The sequence below is a fragment of the Leptosomus discolor genome, chromosome 10 (genome assembly GCF_034619465.1).
Source record: "Leptosomus discolor isolate bLepDis1 chromosome 10, bLepDis1.hap2, whole genome shotgun sequence".
Classification (NCBI taxonomy): domain Eukaryota; kingdom Metazoa; phylum Chordata; class Aves; order Leptosomiformes; family Leptosomidae; genus Leptosomus; species Leptosomus discolor.
In genome coordinates this window covers 8354860-8373619 of record NC_141400.1, presented here as the reverse complement: position 1 = coordinate 8373619, position 18760 = coordinate 8354860, and the positions used below count along the sequence as shown (strand labels likewise).

The 18760-nt window shown below is 36.1% G+C and overlaps 1 protein-coding gene across 3 annotated transcripts in view; it reads right to left on the bottom strand.

The window, feature by feature from the left end:
- GABRB2 (gamma-aminobutyric acid type A receptor subunit beta2) overlaps positions 1-18760 on the bottom strand; it is a 165998-nt gene that overhangs the window by 20543 nt on the left and 126695 nt on the right. For all 3 annotated transcript variants that reach the window (XM_086471273.1, XM_086471272.1, XM_086471274.1), the window contains exon 6: positions 572-709. In XM_086471273.1, the coding sequence (XP_086327399.1) occupies positions 572-709 (138 nt within the window). The remainder of the gene's footprint in view (positions 1-571; positions 710-18760) is intronic.

The window sequence follows — 18760 nt, the reverse complement described above, 5'->3', positions numbered from 1 at the left end:
AAATCTTATTTTCTCCTCCTCCTTCTCCTTCTCCTCACAAAGCATCTTTACAGCCTTCAGAAAGTCATATGCTTGCTAGCATAGGCTAAACTACAAATCCTGTAGAACAAGTATTTTAAAGGTTTTACAGCGAAGACAAAATAATTAGTCTAATACATCCACAGCTTGGCACAAGGAACACCTAGAAACAGCGAGAGAAAGGATCTAAAATTTTCTACAGGCTATGTTACTTCTTGTTTGGTTTAGGGTGCCAAGGTGTGTAAGTGGCTTAATCAGTTTTCATAGGAAAACAGAAAATACAGCTTATTTGACTGAGCCTTAACATGACAGACTACTGTATCCTCTTCATATGTTAATGAATGATGTCTTATACACTGTGAAAGCTGTAATAAAAAATGCTCCTTTCAAAATCCACAATTTTCATTAAATTTAAAATTCTAATTTATTCCTGTTTCTAAAATTTGTGCTCAGATCCTGAACTGCACATTGAAAATTAAGCCATTTTTAAAAGTGGTGAAAATGAACCCATTTCTTCCCAGTGAATTTCCTGTTTAGCTTCCCCTCCACAAACCTGTAGAGAAAACAACATTCTTGGTGATAAGCTTGTAGTCTACAATGGAGAACTGCGGCAGTTCAATCTTCGTCACTCCTGTGACTGCATTATCACCCCCACGCCAGTAAAATTCAATGTCATCTGTTGTATAGCCATCTATAAAAACAGAAGTAAAGTTAAGATACACATCTTTTCTGACATCACAGAGAATTAACTCAGAAAACAACTTCAAATATATTTCTAAAACTAACCATACTTAACATAATATATATATAAACATACAGGCAGACACAGGTAATTCTAAATATAATTTCAGATGGCAATCATAATTGTATTTTATTGTTTCGATTTTTTTAAAGATGTATCAATGTATTAATACAGCAAATCTTACAAAAAATCCTAAGACTACACACATCCCATATACAAACAGTAACTGTACATTCAGCCTAAGGTAACTTCTGATCCCAAGGCTGGATAAAACAGTGTGGGTTTGCCGTAATTTCAGCCTCTGGGCTGAAACACCAGCACTGGTAAAACATGACCAGGTCACCAAGAGATGCCTAGAGGAAATGCTTTTGTCTTGTGCAACATGATCAGCACAGTAAAGAGGACAGTGAGAGTAATGCAGGTAAGAGAGAAGCTCAGCATAGAGATTTCTCATGGTATTTGCTCTGTATGCTATGTAGTTTATAATCTGACTATGGACGAAAAGGACAAACTCTAGTTCAAACCCTAGATTTTACTTGTAAAACCAGCATCATTCTGTTTCTGAAAACAGCTTGAATGCAATAGGTGACAGCCACATTCAGTGAGGCCCTTGTAAGAAGCAATTGTAGCAGATGCAACAGCCATCACTCCGGATAGCAAAAAATCATCCACAAAAACCCAACGAAACCAAAAAATCCCACCACCCAGAAGACAGCACATGTTCACACAGTCATAAAACACATGCATGAGATATGAATCTGGGTTTGCAAAATAGCAGCTAAGCTAACTTGCATACTCCAGAGTTGGTATACAGACCTGATCAGTAGACATCAGAAATAAATCTACTACAAAACCAGGAAATAAGATATTCATGAAGGTTTGTAGCCTTTTAAAGGTTTTTGTTGTTGAAAATTGTAAATAAAAAGAACAACTCAGAGACAGAATAAACACTATGTTTTTTTGGGAAACTGACGTAATAAAATTATATATATATGACCTTGATTTTAACTTCTCACCCACATACTAAAGACAAACTTATATACTAAACACCATTTTAGAGTGCTCAAATAGCATTTCATTTCAAGGAATAATGCAGATTATGCATTTTGTGATAACCTAGAAACTATAAAACTTTCCATGCATCATTAATTTTTAATAATCCAAGTATAATCAAGGTGTACAGCAGTAGCCAGAGTGCATTTGAAGATATGAACGCAATAACCTGTAAAAATACTGAAACAACCATAAAAATATATTCAACACAGAGCAAGTATTTTGGTAGCTACATCCTTATAGCACATTGATAGCAATTCCAGTTTTTTGTACACATGAATATTTCATTCTGTTTTTCATGGGGCTAGTAGCAAACCTAAAGTAGTTTGGGGGCAATAAATGGAAAATAATCTCAGGAATCAGAGCCATCTCATTCATTCAGGACAGATTTTGAACGGCTCATCAACATCAACAATTCAAGATGGAACCTGCTCTATTTTCAAAGTTGCTGATATTGACAGCAAAACTGATGAGAGAATAATTTTTTTAAATTTTCGTAAAACGACTTCTTCCTTAATCTTTCAATTTACCCAAAAGTTCACTAGCTCTAGCTGATGACATCAACCAAAGAAAAAAGAGGCTTGTCTCTTCTAAATAAGCTTCAACAGTTAAGGGGAAAAAAGCTCTGCAATGTGGAACATTATATGCTTTCTAATAAATCAATCTTTTATTTTTCTTTCTGACAAAATAAATGCTAAAATAAGTTACAGCAAGAAAAAAAACTTTTTAATGTAAGATAAAATGTGTTTATAAGAAGCCCAAATGACTATTTTATTTTATTTTTTAGAACATGTGTTAGTGCTGCCCAACTGCCTACAGACGGGTGGGTCTTGAACTGTCTAACCATACCAGAGCTCTCACAAGAGAACTCCAGGATTTATGTTCCAGCAGACTTCCAAATGCTCCAGCGTTCCCCTTCTACCAGAAAAGTGTGGTTAAGCTTCTCCCTTTATTCTCACAGCCTTCACACTAAACAAATATTAACAACTACTTCTTGAGAAGAGCTGGATGCCTTCGAAAATCTCACACAAATGTTTAAACCAAAGATTCCAAAATACGTAGCTCGGGGCTGCTTTGGGGAGACTGTGCAGAACTCCCTGCTGCTTGAGGTACTTACACTGGAGAAATGCTATGCTGAGACTGTGACACTGAATGACAAGACTTGTTGGTGTGTATCGATAAGAAGAATTTCAGGAAGTCTCTTCAAGCTTTCATTAAAACACTTCTCTCTCTTTCCAGGAAGGATAAGTTATCCCATTCATTTCATAACATCGAGAAGAGGAGAAAAGAATATTATAGTCGTCTGCACATGAATGCTATTGTGTACTGCTAAAGTACCCAAAGATAATTGGATGTAAGTCTAATATCTGCAAAACACCTGCCAGAAGAAAGAGTGGGCCTATTCATGTCTCTAGTGGATGTTTTACCACAGGTAAAGTCCAATTACCTGTGGCTACAATAAACTCCATCTGTGGGTATTTGGGACTCAAAACATCTCTACTTACAAGTTAAAATTATTTAAAACCAACCAATTTAAAATAGTAATAAGCAGTCTAGAAAGAATAATCTGCAGCTCTTGACGAGAAAAAGCCAGAATTAAAGAATATCAGCTCAGTATTTCTAAATTATCAGATCACATGTCAGTAATGTAGAAAGTAATGCATACTAAAACCAACAATGCTGCAAGTCATTTTTGCAAGAATTTGAGTTTAGCACAGCACATCATCTATCTGAGATTGTAAAAGAACTGTTGTTTTACTACATAGTCAAGTGTATGTAGCACTGCTACCAGCACAAAGTATCTGATGGATTGCTTTTTCCTAAATAATTTATATATCATCAGCACCATGATTTACTTCACATTCAGAAAGTTCAATTTCTCATTTCTGTCATGCATCACACATCAGCAGTCAACCAAATCAATACATTGTCCTGGTAATATGGCTACAATCCTGAGAGAAGCAAAGCATTCTCAACTCCCATTAACATGGAGAGTGAGTTAGTTTATCGTCACCTGTACTTCAAGGAATGACAGGTAATGAAGCACTGTAGAAGAAAAACAAACAACTAGTAGAACATAAAATAAAAACCTCTTCATACAGAAACTACAAAAATGCCTATTTTTTCCCAGTCTATTTAAGAGAAGTCAAAATTTGGAAATTCTTTAAATACAAACAACCTAAAATGAAAGCTGTAGCATTACTGGCTGAGCATGAAAGTATTTAGACACAGGACAGTTATCAGAAACATCACACAACGGAAAAAAAGAAGCCAACTTTTCTAAAGAACTCGGGATTTATCAGCAGGACTCTCTGCCTCACAATGCTTTTGTTCGTACAGGACAGCTGGGCTGTATTTTATATTGATACATAGATACACCTACACATCTACAGTGTTCACACTGTGTCAGAATTCAAGTGGTCCATATTAGCAACACTATGGTAGTACCTGCAGACTAAAGAAAAGACGCTTGTTGATTTGCAGAAAAAAAAAGAAATGGCACAAACATGCAAAACAGTGAAAATGTGGCTAAGATGTTGAGAGGATTCCGAGGCCACGCACTAACTTCATTCTGCTGTGAACCACCATCAAATTGCCTGAGCATGGCTGGAAGAGCCATGGGCAATGCATACACACATTCAGCTTCACGTCCGAGCTAAGGAGAACTATTCAGCATTAACAATGAGACAAAAGGAAACTGTTGGGAACGGTCTTAATTAATCCTAACCCCACCTGCTCAAGCTTATCCAAAAAAGTGTACCTCTAGTTACATCTTCTATCAGCGATCCTGGACATTGTCAGCATGGAAGTACGATGAAGCACAATTTGGCCACTTCCACATTTTTGCTCAGCATGTCTGGAGGCTCAGTGAAAGCTGCATTACACAATCTTTCTCATCACCTGAGGTATTTGTCTTTTGCTCATCAATACAAAACACACGAGAACTCAGCTTATAGCAGGGTGTGGAATTAAATACTATTATAAAGCAACCACTTACAAGAAGAATACCATATACAATGTGGAGAATAACATAGTTGCATTAGACACATAGTATTTTGGAAAAAAAAAAAAATCACAAAATTACTTTACAATATACAAAAATCTGTAGACTCATAGGTAAAGAAAGATTACTGAGCTACTTAACCTCTCATATCTCTGCTGCTGTTCACAATATAGTAGCTTCCCAAAATAAAATGGAGGGAACTGATGGATGATATCTATACCAGACTGAATGTTTTGATTAAGAACACACAAAATGCACTTAGCTGACAGTCTTAAGACATATTAATTTATCTAAATGCAGGCCATAGACTGTCAGACACCTACAGACACCTTGTACCATGCAATTAATGCTATACAGAAATATTAAATAAATGGTCAATCCTGTTTATATAACAGATCATGGAACATCTTTAGTAGCAATATTTATGCATTTTATTTATTTTTAAACATAGAACCACCACTTTCTCCTTTTTCATTCTTCAGCAATTTTGCATTTGCACAAACAGCAAAATTACTTCTAAAATTATAAGTAACATGCAAAGCATATTTTGAAATTCCAAAACCCTTCAGTACACTCAAGCTTGGGTCACTGCACCACTTAATTCTTTACCATCCACTTATACATTCCAAAACATAGCCAGAAAAAACGTTAGAAGCGTTCCTTTGAATTTGCAGAGATCTTCAAACCTGAGGAGAATATAAGCCACTATACACTGAAATCAATGGGGTGAAACGAAGGTGAGAAGGAAAGTCAGAGTGTGTGTACTGCTAAACACATTTAGCAACACAGAAACTGGAAAAAGCACAACGTACTTGTTTGTTCCTCCTCTTTCTCACCCCTCAAAATTCGATCTTTCTGCATAAAACATTAAAATTCTTTTTACAGTTCACTTCAAAGACCTTTTCCCTGAAGGCTCTGAGGATTTGGATACAAAAGAGGATGTACAATTTTCTGACTACAGTAAAACTCAATTGATTTTTAGATTAATTTGGTAGTATTCTCAAAACCCAATCATCTTCAAGTTGTACAAATGGCTCCTTAACTGGAGAGAGTGGGGTGGGGAGAAGAAAGACAAGAAGAAGGAAATGTGACTCCATAATTACTGTAGGACAGCATACAGCTATTAAAAAAAAGTTTTGATGGACAACTGAAATAACAAAATTGATTCCAGGGCTCAGAGTAGGCTTTCCATGGCATTAGCAGAACCAAGTTTAATTTTCATGTGGGCACTTCAGGCTGATTCTTGCTTACGGTAAGCCTGCTAACTTACAGAACAGGTGTCCTGGCACAACCCATTACAAATGTCATTGCTGGTTTTTTTCCTAATGATTTCAGTGAAAATCTTTTGTATTTTAGGGCAGTTGCTGAAAAATGCTTTCATAAGTAAATGTCCACTGCTACAATACTTCTAGGAAAAGAAAGGGAGATCAGAAAGAGATAGGGAGAACTATATCAGTGCAATAATATTTGAAAACCTATCTCCTTGAACTTGGCAATTTCTTGCAATCTTTCTGCTTCCACAAGCTCAGTTACTCCCACCAGTATGAATAATCTAAAAAAGTTACTGGATTCAACACCGTGGAGATCCTCCAAGTCTAAGTGTTCCTCGCAGAACAGAGAGATGAGTATATGCAGCACAGTGGTGCACAGTGATAGGAAGCTAACAATACCTAGTTAGCCCAAAGTGGGTCTCACGTCATCAGAACTACATTCCTTCTGAGACTCCAGCAACAACTGGGCATACCACACCATGCCTTGCTAGTCTCTGCAGCACTATACACCAGCACTTTCTGCATAGCTTGGAGCACAGATCTTTCTCAGATCTGTGGGTATTCACAAATCACACGCAAGAATGCTCTTCATGCTTTTCTTCTGATCTCCATCACTCATTTGTGCTTGGTATTTCCTGCAGACCAACTGCTATATTTATGTTTAAGCATATCTCAGAACACAATGATGTATAACACATCTAGTCCAATTATTAATGTCTAAAGTTCAGGGATTTCCATCACTATTGAAATTACATGCCTGATTTCTGTAGGCAAACAAAACGTTCAATAACCATGCACATTTTATATCCATTTTATGCACATTTACACATCCTATCCCACAGTTCTGCCACAGTTTATGTTATCTAAACCACTTCATTTACCAGAGGACCTCTTCTGACGATAAGACTGACAACGATATGTAAGTTTTGTGCACTGATTAAGTCTGTGTCATCTTTGAAGGGGATTTTAGTGTAGCATGGGTGACATTAAGAAAATGTTATGTAAAGAAAATATGAGTGGCGACTGTTGCTGATATGAAGATAATATTAAACATACTTGTTTTTCATTTCCACTAGTAGTAAAATTATAAGGGAAAAAAATCCCTCTATCTGTAAATTTAAAAAAACAGATCAGTATACATTACAATTCTGCAGTAATGTTTATTAAATCCCTATTAAACATATCACGTAAAAAAGGAATTCCTGAACACACAACTATATTAAACATGACAAGTCTATCTTATATGTAAGAAACATTTTAATGAGAGGAAAAAAAAACCACAAACCCTTTAGTTTAATTTATAATTAGAAGCAGACTATGGTAGAATACCAGAAGTTGAATATTAAGAAGTCCAGGATAATGGTCTATTTTTCTTATTTGATTATCAGCTAGCAGAAGAACCAAGAAATTTACTTTCACTTCTCATAAGAGTACATCTTCAAAGATGCAGTATGAAATTGCAATATATAACTGTGAGGATGATACCAATCACTGCTGAGGAAAGCAACATTTAGGCAGAAATAACAAATTGCTATTTAAATGTGAACCGCAGCTGATGTAAATATGATAAAACTGAATACATCAATTCTTAAGTGATCTATTTCAATGCCATTAAATCACAAAACGAACAGAGCTCAAGTGAAAATAACCATTTTGAAAAGACAAGTCCAATTAGGTATAAGCAGGCAATGGGCTTTTTTCAGAGTAAATTACAAAGTGAAAACATAAAGTATTTACTATGTTTCAAGACTTAAGAAAATGTTACTGTATCATTCATAACTATTTCCTTCCACACTTAAGTCAATGAAATCAAGTAAAAAATAAAAAGAATTAATATCTTCAATACCATGCTTTGTCATCAAAAATTGCTTTTAAAAATTGCTTGTTTAACCCAGCTCCAGATTTAATCTTAAAACTAAGCACGTCTCCCAGGAAGGTGAATTGCAGTACTCACACTGAAGGACTAACTCAAAATGCCAAGAGACTACTCAAAGCCTACCTGAACCTTCTATCATACCCCAAAACCTCCAGTGTAAAACCTATGATAATTAAGTACACATATTTAATATACAGGGCTAAATATTTTCACCTGAACAAAATTCAGTAAATGAATCCTGCATCTCTTAAATATTAATTCGATCATCATATAAAATCCAAATGAAAAGGTGGACAAGAGCTCTGTTTGACACTTCCAGTGGATTTGTGCAGTGTTCTGTTAACTTATTGCCTAAGAGACCGAATAATTAAATATGTATAGTATTAAAAAAAAAAAAATCAACTTTACAGATCTTTTAAAAGATCTATATAGCTGGTACATTTTTTTTTTGCATAAGTAACCCATAACAATTGGATAATCTGACTGAGCATAGCAAGGCCAATAACACCCATGAGAAGCCAGTCAGAGCTATTTTGAATGAGTGGAAGGAAGCCACGAATACCTGAGGCAGTAAATACCATCATTCTGGTCCTACGCCATTATCCTGGCCCTCTGGTTCTGTTGACAGCACGCTTCCTCAACTAAAGCACTTTTGAAGACCTGCCAGTATCTTGAACCTCGTCAGCCTCTTTCAGCCTCTGCTTAGTCTTCACTCTGCAAGTTTCTTGTACCATGCCTGTGTGGACCTGAGTAAATTAACTTGGTGGTAGCTAACTTGCAGATTTGAGGAAATACCTTTATTAATAAGGACATACTTGAAAAATAGCTAAAAAAAGGAGTAGATTTTGCATGGGTAGTCTCATCAGCCAAAGAATTAAATATGAAGCCTTACGTGTTTTTAAATGTGGCATATGTGTAAGTAATGCTTCAATTTGAAAGTACCGTTATCTTTTTGCATAGTATGAAAGATCCAATATGGGTACAGAGGGAACAACTTTTTTGTACTTTCATGCAAATACATACTGTATTTCTCAACTGTATTCCAAAAAGATAGTTTTGAAGATTGATGGAAATGCCCTAAACCCCAACTTTTTGCATAAAACTGAAGACTGTTTCTGATGTTTGAAGACAATTATCAGCAACTGTCTTCTACTCTTGAGCAGGCCATGTTTCCAGAAACTGAATTTTTGTATTAAAACATACATCCACACTGAGTGGGTATAAATGACAAATTATTTTCTCCTCCCACCCTCTAATTAAGGACAAAGATCATGTGGGGAAAACAAATACTTACATTTGTACCCTACCATCCATTTCAGCATTGCAACCTGTACTCATCCTCATGCTTTGAGCTAATCTGTATAGGTGCTTTTGTATCATTTGGCTACATTAACTTGTATCATAATGTACACATTAACATGAAATTTATGCAGAGGAAAAGTGGTGTCCAAAACAATTATACATGGCTCTGGAAATGATGAAAGGGGTCAGACATTGAACATTGCTTTCTAACAGGTAAATAAATCTCCCAATTTTCTTACTTAAGAGAAGACTTCACTGAAAGACCGTGTATGTTGGACTTTTGCCCTTTTATCTTATTTAAGAGTTGGTCTTTTCAAAACTGGAAACAGAAGTGAGGGGTATATCGAAACGAATCAGTAAAGCATCACCTACATAAGCTCAATTTTTAATACTTTACAACATTTGGTCTTACATATCTAAGTTACCCACAACCCACTATTAGACTACATTTTGAATGACGATGTACATTTAAAAAAAGAGAAAAAATGAACATCTGGCAACCTTAACATTATTTATAAAACTGCATTAATACTCCACTTTGCTTAATTATTCCATAGCTGTATTAAAAATCCAAGGCCACAAGCAGAAAAACGTAATTTGTAGAAGAAAGCTCTGCTGTCTGGTGCCTGTGCCATTTGTTCAATTTAGAAAAATATTCAGTCATTAAGATATATTAGCTTGCAACACAGTGAAAGGCAATGTTCTGGAATATTATTCTGTGTTTACCTGCAGTACTCAGGACATCATAGTATCTACTTTAAATAAAGATTTGGTTATGAAAGAGTAGGAACATAGCTATCATCAACTGCCCAAGAACAATATGCTAAAACCTGCTATTGATAAAAGCTAGACATCATTAGAACATTGAAAAAACATGTTTTCACACTTGTAGAATTAAGGTTGTTTTGGACGTTTAACCAAGCCTGCAAAAATTAATTTTCTTTCAGTCATGAGTAAGATGTAATGAATGCTCTTTCTAAAATTGTCCATATAGATATAGATTTGGAAACTTTTTCTTAATATAGTTTCCTATCCGGGTAAGTCCTCTATCTTCTAAAGGCTTTTTCAACGATGATTACATGTACCTTTGCTGTGGAGAATTATTTATACAGTACCATGCAAATGAAGTTTATAGGAATGTTAATTAAAAACCATGATATTGTTAGAACTACATCGATACTTCCTAAGAATTGCAATAGACCTGTAACATTCCTAGATGTCCTTCACATAGCCTGGTTGGTATCAGAAACCACATTGCTGCCTTCTTGAAATATTTCAGTGGGAGCTGTGTGCCTCAAGGCTCAGAGGACTTCTCTGTAGGAAACTCTGTTGTGACACCTATATCAGAAAAGACAGCACAGGTTTGTTGGCAGTGTCTCAACTACTTTGCTAGGATGCTGAAAGAGGCAAGAATAAATTATTTCGACACTCAACACTCCAGGCTGTAGAAACAATATAAAAAGAAAAGTTATTTGGCGGGTAACAAGATGCTAATGGTTGTGGATAGGTATGCACAAGGTAGCAGTAAGTGAAAGTGTTTTAACAGGAGATGGGACAAGGCCAGAGAAGGAGAAAATCTACTTCAGCTCGCTGCATTTAGTTGCCAAAGAAGACTGTAACCCTGAGGAGACCCAAACAGGCCATTAAGCAGCTACCTTCTGTGAAATCCATGGCAGAAGCAACCTCTTTTCATGTTTTCCTCACTAGAAGAGTTCACTTACTCTAGTCCAGTTTAAAGTTTTGGGTTTTATGTACCACAAAGCCATGTTAAATCCTGTTCTATAGGTAATACCCTGTTTTACCTGGTATGCTGGTTTGCATTGACATTCCCAGGTATCATAACAAGAAGACTTCATCTTTGCATTTCACATTCCAGAAGTTTTTAAGTTAACAAAATTGCCTAAAACTTTTCTACCATTCACTTTCCTTCTGAGTAGCAAATCCAGGCATCGCTCAAGGCTATGCCTAGTTCTTGAAGTAGAAGTGAGTGAGACTAAATAGTCCCAACCCTTAAAGGAACTTTTCCCTGCAACTAGATTTTAACATGCTCTGTTGACTTTTCTTCTGTTTTCCTCTAGCTCCAGTATCATAACTGTGTCAATATGCAAATATGTATTACATAAGGTTGCCTCTTGGGCTGGAAAAGCAGGATATCTGCATGTAAATGTTCATTAAAAAGAATCCAGTACAATATTTTAACATACATAAAAGGGAATCAGCCTCAAATACAGTAGTTAAAGCACTACATCTTTATGCTGAAAGCCCCATGTGGACTGCACCTCTCTCGTGCCTTTGAAATAAATACTCCTCTTCAAAAAAACTAAGAGAAAAACACATGAATAATACAATAATGTATAATACACAATGCAGCAATGGAAAACACTATTAGTACTTTATAATCACTGTATCTTTCTGACACTTACAATGCCACAGCTTCATTCTTGAAAGAATGGACTCAAACTCTGTTCCAAACTACACAAAAGAATAAATCAAGCAATTTGACAACATTTTCACATGAGCCTACAGTATTCCATACCTATGCTTGTGCGTTCCCTATTTAAACTGCCTTCTTCCTTGTGACATTCCCAGCATATCCTTAAAACCCAAGGCTCTTTTGCAAACGTGACTGTATCTACATTTATATTCATGTTTTCTAACTGTCCTTCCTTTGGAAAGTGTACGTGTCTGTGGGATTCATGAATCAGAATATTATTTGCAGAGAATACATTGCTGCTGTGTAGAAGCAAAAAGCTGAAAGTACAGTGAGCTCTGTTACTGTAAACATGAAAACAGGATTCCTCCCCTGCTCTGTCACAACCTTGGTCTCCAGGAGGCTGTCACGGCTCAGGAGCACATCAGTGCCACAGATGTCTAACAGCCACCTTGTCAACAAATTTATTAGGCCATTGTCCTATCTGTGGTGCTCCCAACTTTGTATAATACTTCAATTACTGCTGCAGTCTGTTTATGTTATAAGTACTTATATGCTGTAGTACTTATTAGGAAATATTTTATTACTACTATTGTATAAGCAACTATTTGTCCAAAGCTTTGAATGAAAAGCCTCTTATGTGGCAAAGAATAAATGGGAATATGCAACACGTATCTTTGGAAGGCACCGAGATGAAGATACTGATCTCTCTCATTGGAGTTTTATCATGACTTTTTGTCACAAGTTAGAAGTAGGAACACTGAAGAGCTGAACTGTTCCAGGTAGCTTTTAACAGCCACTTTGACTTGTAACATGTCATGGATGTTAGATGAGTGGAAAGGCTGTAAACCCAATGTCTTCCTGGGCACAAGGTCTGTAATTAAATCCAACTTGTGTGTAGCATGGTGAGATGGCTAAGAAATACTTTATTACATTCCTTGTACTAAGCACTCATAGAAACACAGACTGAGTCCGATTCTTGCTTTGGAAAGCGCTGAGAGTTATTGAAACACAAAATGTTGCAGTCAATGGGGAAGAAACAGGACACTTTTCCTTCAAGGAAACCAAAAACAATTCAGGTGTGCAAACTCACAACAATGCAGTGCTGTTTAAAAATTGTCAGGAAAGATATATAGAAAAACAGAACTGAAAGGCTGAAATGGAACAGCCCTTACTGGAAGACCACACAGGCTAGAGGCTTCATTTTTATGGAACTGTCTGGCCATTAACAACAGTAAATACTATACTAATAAGTACCATAAACATAAAGGAGCGGATCATCCCCAACCCCAGCAAAAAACAAAGCACCCATATTCTTCTGGTCACAAGCACAGTAAATACCAGAAGCCCAGGAGCAGGATGGTGAGGAGTAGCTCTCTGAGAGGATGCACCACTGAGCTTTAAGGTCGATGTTCAACCTCTGCATCTCCTCAGGTACAGCCCAAATTCTCCCTGCAGCCTTACTGTTCATATAGCTGGAGATCACTGATAAAAAAACCCTTCCAGTATGAGAACCACAATCATAAAATAGATAATATCTGTAGGACACTTACTAAAACAAATCAGAGAAGAAGGCCTAATAATATTAAATGCTGAGTGGATGGTAACTTAACCGTAACTTTCCAGGTTTTGTTCGTTTGTTTGGTTTGGTTTTGGATGAAATCATATATGTAGGAGGCAGCCTGCCAGCTTAATTAGGATAAATAATATAAAAACCTACGGTGCACTGATCAAACTGTTGTCCTTTTCACTGACCCACATGGCCCTGTTCATTATAACTATTTGATGCATCATTAAATAAGGAAAATAGCACTACATTGTTAGCATTTTCTGTAGGATCATAAGGGCACTTGGAATAAGGTCAATAGCTGAAGATATGGAATTAACGTAACACCAACATTCAAAGAGCCTACTGGCAAACTAGCAAGCAATCCATTAAAAACCAGCAGAACACAGGAGAAAAAGAAATGGAGATTTTTTTCTAAAAACATGTTAAAATATGCTATATTTCTTTTTAAATATCCAGATTTTAAAATGTCTAACCACTCTAAGTAGCAGAGTATGAACACATGGCCTAATGCATAAAACTATACATATGAACATACGCCTAGCTATAAACATTCTTTCCATAACTTGAATATCGAGTATATTAAGAAAGATGCCATATAAATAACAATGAATATCAGGAAAAAGAAAAACAGGAAATCACCAAACCATCCTATTTGCTGTACATGATAATGGCAAAATTCCTAAAGACTTACATCTGAACTGCATATTCAGGAACGATACCCTCTTTGAAAAAGAATTTTCACTGACTTTGTTGAGAATAATCATTTAAGTGTGTGCTGTTTTACCATGAGCAGGCATATCAGAAGTTGCACTTATATAATCTGTGTTCTGCAGAGTTACCATATGTCAATATTTCAGAGTCACTAGTAACTCAAAAACTGTAGTAAGAATTATTTTTTTTTCTGAGAAAAGACAGTGATACAGCAGCAGATGCTCAGATGATGTTGATTTTCCATAGAGTCATGAGGGTTTACACTTGTTGGGGATCTGCCAAGAGACACTTTTCAGCTCAAAGTTGATTGGAAAGAATGTCAGGCTAACACTGGGTACTTGTTTTTAGTTGCTTTTACCACCATGGCAACACTAAACAGCATTAGAAACTCACTCATATGAAAACCAGCATTATCAAGGGTAAAATAATTCCAGTTTAGAATGACTAGAAGTATTTTGGCACTTAAATTACAGGAACGCAAAAATCAAGTCAAATTTACAAAAGAAAAAGAAAAGGGAATTGCAACAAAGGCAGGTCCTTCTTAAAAAGCAAAACTAATTAGAAACATATTAGGAAAAAAAACAAGGGAAACAATTCTGCTTTCAAGCCATCTGCCTTAACTTCAACTTTGGTAGACTATAAAGTGTTTATGGCTGTATTCATATCTAAATCCTGATCAAGTATATATTTAAAGGATGTGCAAATTAACCCATAGTGTGTTATGAAAGGGCTAACTTGTGAATGGTCTAAAGCATAGAGAAAAACAATTTTTTGGTACCATACATCCAAAATACGTCTGCCTCGTGAGAACAAAGTATAATCTGTCTTTACACTTTTTAAATCAGTTGTCAGCATGGATGAGGTTGGGGTTTCTTTTTCTGAAGAAGGAAACACTGCAGTTCTACCTGTACATTCCCTTGAGACAATTCTCTAACAGAAGTTTTTAGTCAAATAAAATTGCTTGAGAAGAATGGGGGAAACCAAGAATGAGTTTTCTCTGATGAAGATTTCACGGACTGTAGCTACCAGCATTAAAAAATTTTAGATCACTTCACAAATAATATAACACTGTATTAGGGGATAAGGAGTATGTCACCTACCAATTAAATGCAGCTATTTAATAGCACAAAGCAGCCTCACACAACAATTTATGGCATACAGTGAAGAATACAAAATCCAATTAAAATTTCAGGGGGAATTTAGCAGGGCAGATTTTAATTAGCAAAGATACAATTTTGCCAGGAGACTGTGGCTAACACCTGTTCTGAAGTGTTAAATGACAAGCAATATGTAGTAACAAACATTTGGGTCATAATTTCTGTTACATTTGCTAGGTGGCTCCTCTAGTCGCATTTAGATCCTTGTTTCTCTTAGGCTGAGAGAAGCACTGTTTTCCCAGCTACCAGCGCTGCGCTTACAGAAGTCTCAGACTCATTCAAAATCCTAATCCAACCCAAGCAACACTGTTGGAACACTGAAATACAGTTGTTTTTATATTTCTACACTCAGTTTAAATCCCATTATGAGCATCTTTCACCTACTCTCTGTGAGCAACTACAAGGCTTCCTGTAAGCTGTTGTGAGTGGCCACAGCAAAGTGGTATGAACCACCACGAGGTCTTGTTCCCTTTGGCAGAAAACGAGGTCAAACAGGCAGGGAGGAATGACATTGGCGTTCTCATTGGGACACAACTGGAATGCCCCATCTGAAAAGATGGTCAAGAGCACTTTCTCAGAAACGTACGCAGAACCAAGACGACACAGTTCCATTGTATTTTTAAAGTGGATTTGATCTGAGATTTTCTTAAATCCCACTATTCACATTTGCATGCCTGAAGTAGCAATGAGAACACTGATTTACTCCAAGGTATTAGAACACCTCCTGAAATACAGATCACTAATTTTTAGGCATTCCCATCAGTAGAAATACTAATAATGAACTGAAACAAATAATTAACTGAATCATCACCACTTTCTGTTACATTCTTTTCATATTTTTCCTTGCTTAGGACAAAGTTGGTCTTTGCTTTGATATGTAGGCAAAACATCCATGGAAGCACATTTCATTCAAAATTTTAAAAGTGATACCTTGCAAAGTCCAATAAGAGCCTTTTCTACATCTGATAAGTTGTTACAGTTACCAGCGTTGTGAATTAAAATCCACTAATTCTACTATCTTAAATGATTGCAGTTAATGTTTTTTCTCTAGATTCACTGGCAACTTCATTAGCATTAACAGCAAGTCACTGGACTACCTCACTGATGAGAAGATTAAGTCACTGATTAAGCCATTCATTATACCCATCAGCATCATACTCATGAGTTAAAATCCTATCCTATTAATGATGAAAGGAAACCCAGCATTAATGAACCCTACTGTTAGTAAATCCACATGTAGCTGCAGTGCAGAACAAATAAAGCATCAAGATTAAAGCTTTAAGCTTTGATAATTACATAAATAATGAGAGAGAAAATAATTTTGGAAACCCCACTTAGAAATTCTGGCAACGTCTTTCTAAGTGGAAATGCAAAAAGTGTTTCATAAGTGTTCATCTTTTAAAGGACAGCCTCAAGGCTGTCTTTTAAACAACAGAAATATGGAACACCATTGCTTTAATTCTCATTTAGCATTTTTAATTCAATATTAAAAATATAACTTTTCATCATAAAATGGAGGTGTACGCTCTGTACTTCTTACAAACTTGTATTGAAAGGAAAATAAGATCTTGTGATTTGGGAAATTGTAAATGAAGTCTATATATTACTGATTCCCCAAATCAACTGCTAGAACTTAAGGCTTTAATATTAAAAATATATATATATATTGAAAGATGAAAAAAAATAATTGAGAAATTATGTGATCAGTTCAGCTATTTATGGTTGAACATGGCATTGCCAGATTACTAAGCTCTCATTTTTGGAAAAGTGGAAGGGGAAGAATATCTGGTACTAGATAACCTGCTGTTTTAACTAGAACGTTCTCACTGCACAGAACAGCACTGTTGAAACAGAAGGAGATGATCGTACTATATATCATGATGAAGGATAGAAGCAGTTAATCCTCCAACTGAAATGTAAAAAGTCCCACATGATAATTATGACAGTGAAAACTCAGTGAACATCTGTAGAAAAAAGTTTCATAATTATTCAGTACACTGAGAAAACTTGAGGAGCTTTATATTCTTCTAGCAAACAAAAGGATACTGAAGACGTCAAACTATCTGGCTTTGCCTTATATAATTTATGCAAAATGCATTATGGTTTGACATTTTAATGAAAAGGTTGATACAGTGTCAAAGTGGAGTAGGAATGACTACAGACAAGCCTGTCTATGGCAAATCTTTGCCCTACTGTCTACAATATGACATTAATAACAATTTTCTTAGCTGCTTTTCTTGGTGGCATAAATAGGGAGAGATAATGCAACAGATTCTTGCAGAGGGAAGAAAGAACATGAACAACCAGGCAGCAATAGAGGAAAATGTTTAGAGTAACATATCTAGTTTGGCTGGAATACAAGCGACCACTTGTATAGATGATCTTGAGTGAAAACAAGAATGTTTTGGAAGTCCATCTCACAGAACCATCAAAGCAGTAGAAATTACTATATTTTCTGCAGTGGCTTTATTAAATAGATACCGCTTTACAAATCTGATTTATTTTGTAAATCTGTTTGCTTTCGTAAAGTTGCTTTTACATTGGCAAGAAAGTGTCCACGGCATGACGTGTGCTGTGTGAATGCTACTTGTTTGGGCACTGTGGGTTTTCTTCCCAACCCACTTTTTATCTAGAGCATTTGGTTAGCCTAGCTCGGCTCTCAGTCAGCAAGTGACATTAATTGTCCACTGTAAAGTGGCTGTGAGCTCTTGACTAAAGAAATTAGTCGATTCCTGTGTGTGCACCTAGCATCAATTATAACCTGCACCTATAAAATCAGGTATTTTAATTCTTCCCACAACAGCACTGCTTTTAAATCTCTATAATATGTAGGAATTAACATTTTTAAGAGACTAAAATGTGACTTAAGTTACCTTAAAGGGAGTTTCAGTTCTAAAAGCTTGATTGCTAAGGAACATCTGAAAAACAGGTGCTGTCTGAGATGGTATCTCAAAAGCTCTACGGGGTATAATCTGTGAAGCATAGTCCTTAGGACAACGCTTCCATCCTGAAACCTTTGCACTTTTTATGTGTCACAGTGAGAGCCTATCTTCCATCTAAAATACACAAGCAATGAAGGAAGAATGAGCGAAGCACTGTCAGGTTTTGAGTAAAGACAAGTATCTAGCACTGTCAGCCCTTACTCTGAAAAGCTCCTCTCTAGACTTATTTTCCATTTGTCTATAGCAGCTGCACTCTTTTGCAAGTCGCAATTCCAAGTCCAAGTTTGCTCTAAATTTGTCTGACAAAAGACACAATGAATAAAGAATTACAGCATAGGTTTGAATCTCCACTTTCGCCTTGACTCCCACAACCAAAGATCACAGCTATGACAGTAAAACAAGACTAAAATTACTATTGGTAACAGAGACGAGAAATTCTAGTGCGTGCAACACACCACTCTGTTCTGGGAGTTAATGCACCTAGGGACATATGTAGGTGCCATGGAAGAAACATGCTTCTGCTGCTTATGCTGGGACTCACAATCACATGAAATGATTTATACATTTTGCTTTGCATGACAATCGTATTTACAGATTGATACAGGCATAACCAGAGAGAAATATATAATATATACATATACACACTTTTTTCTATGTGAAAAGCAGCTGCAAGGGGAAGGTAA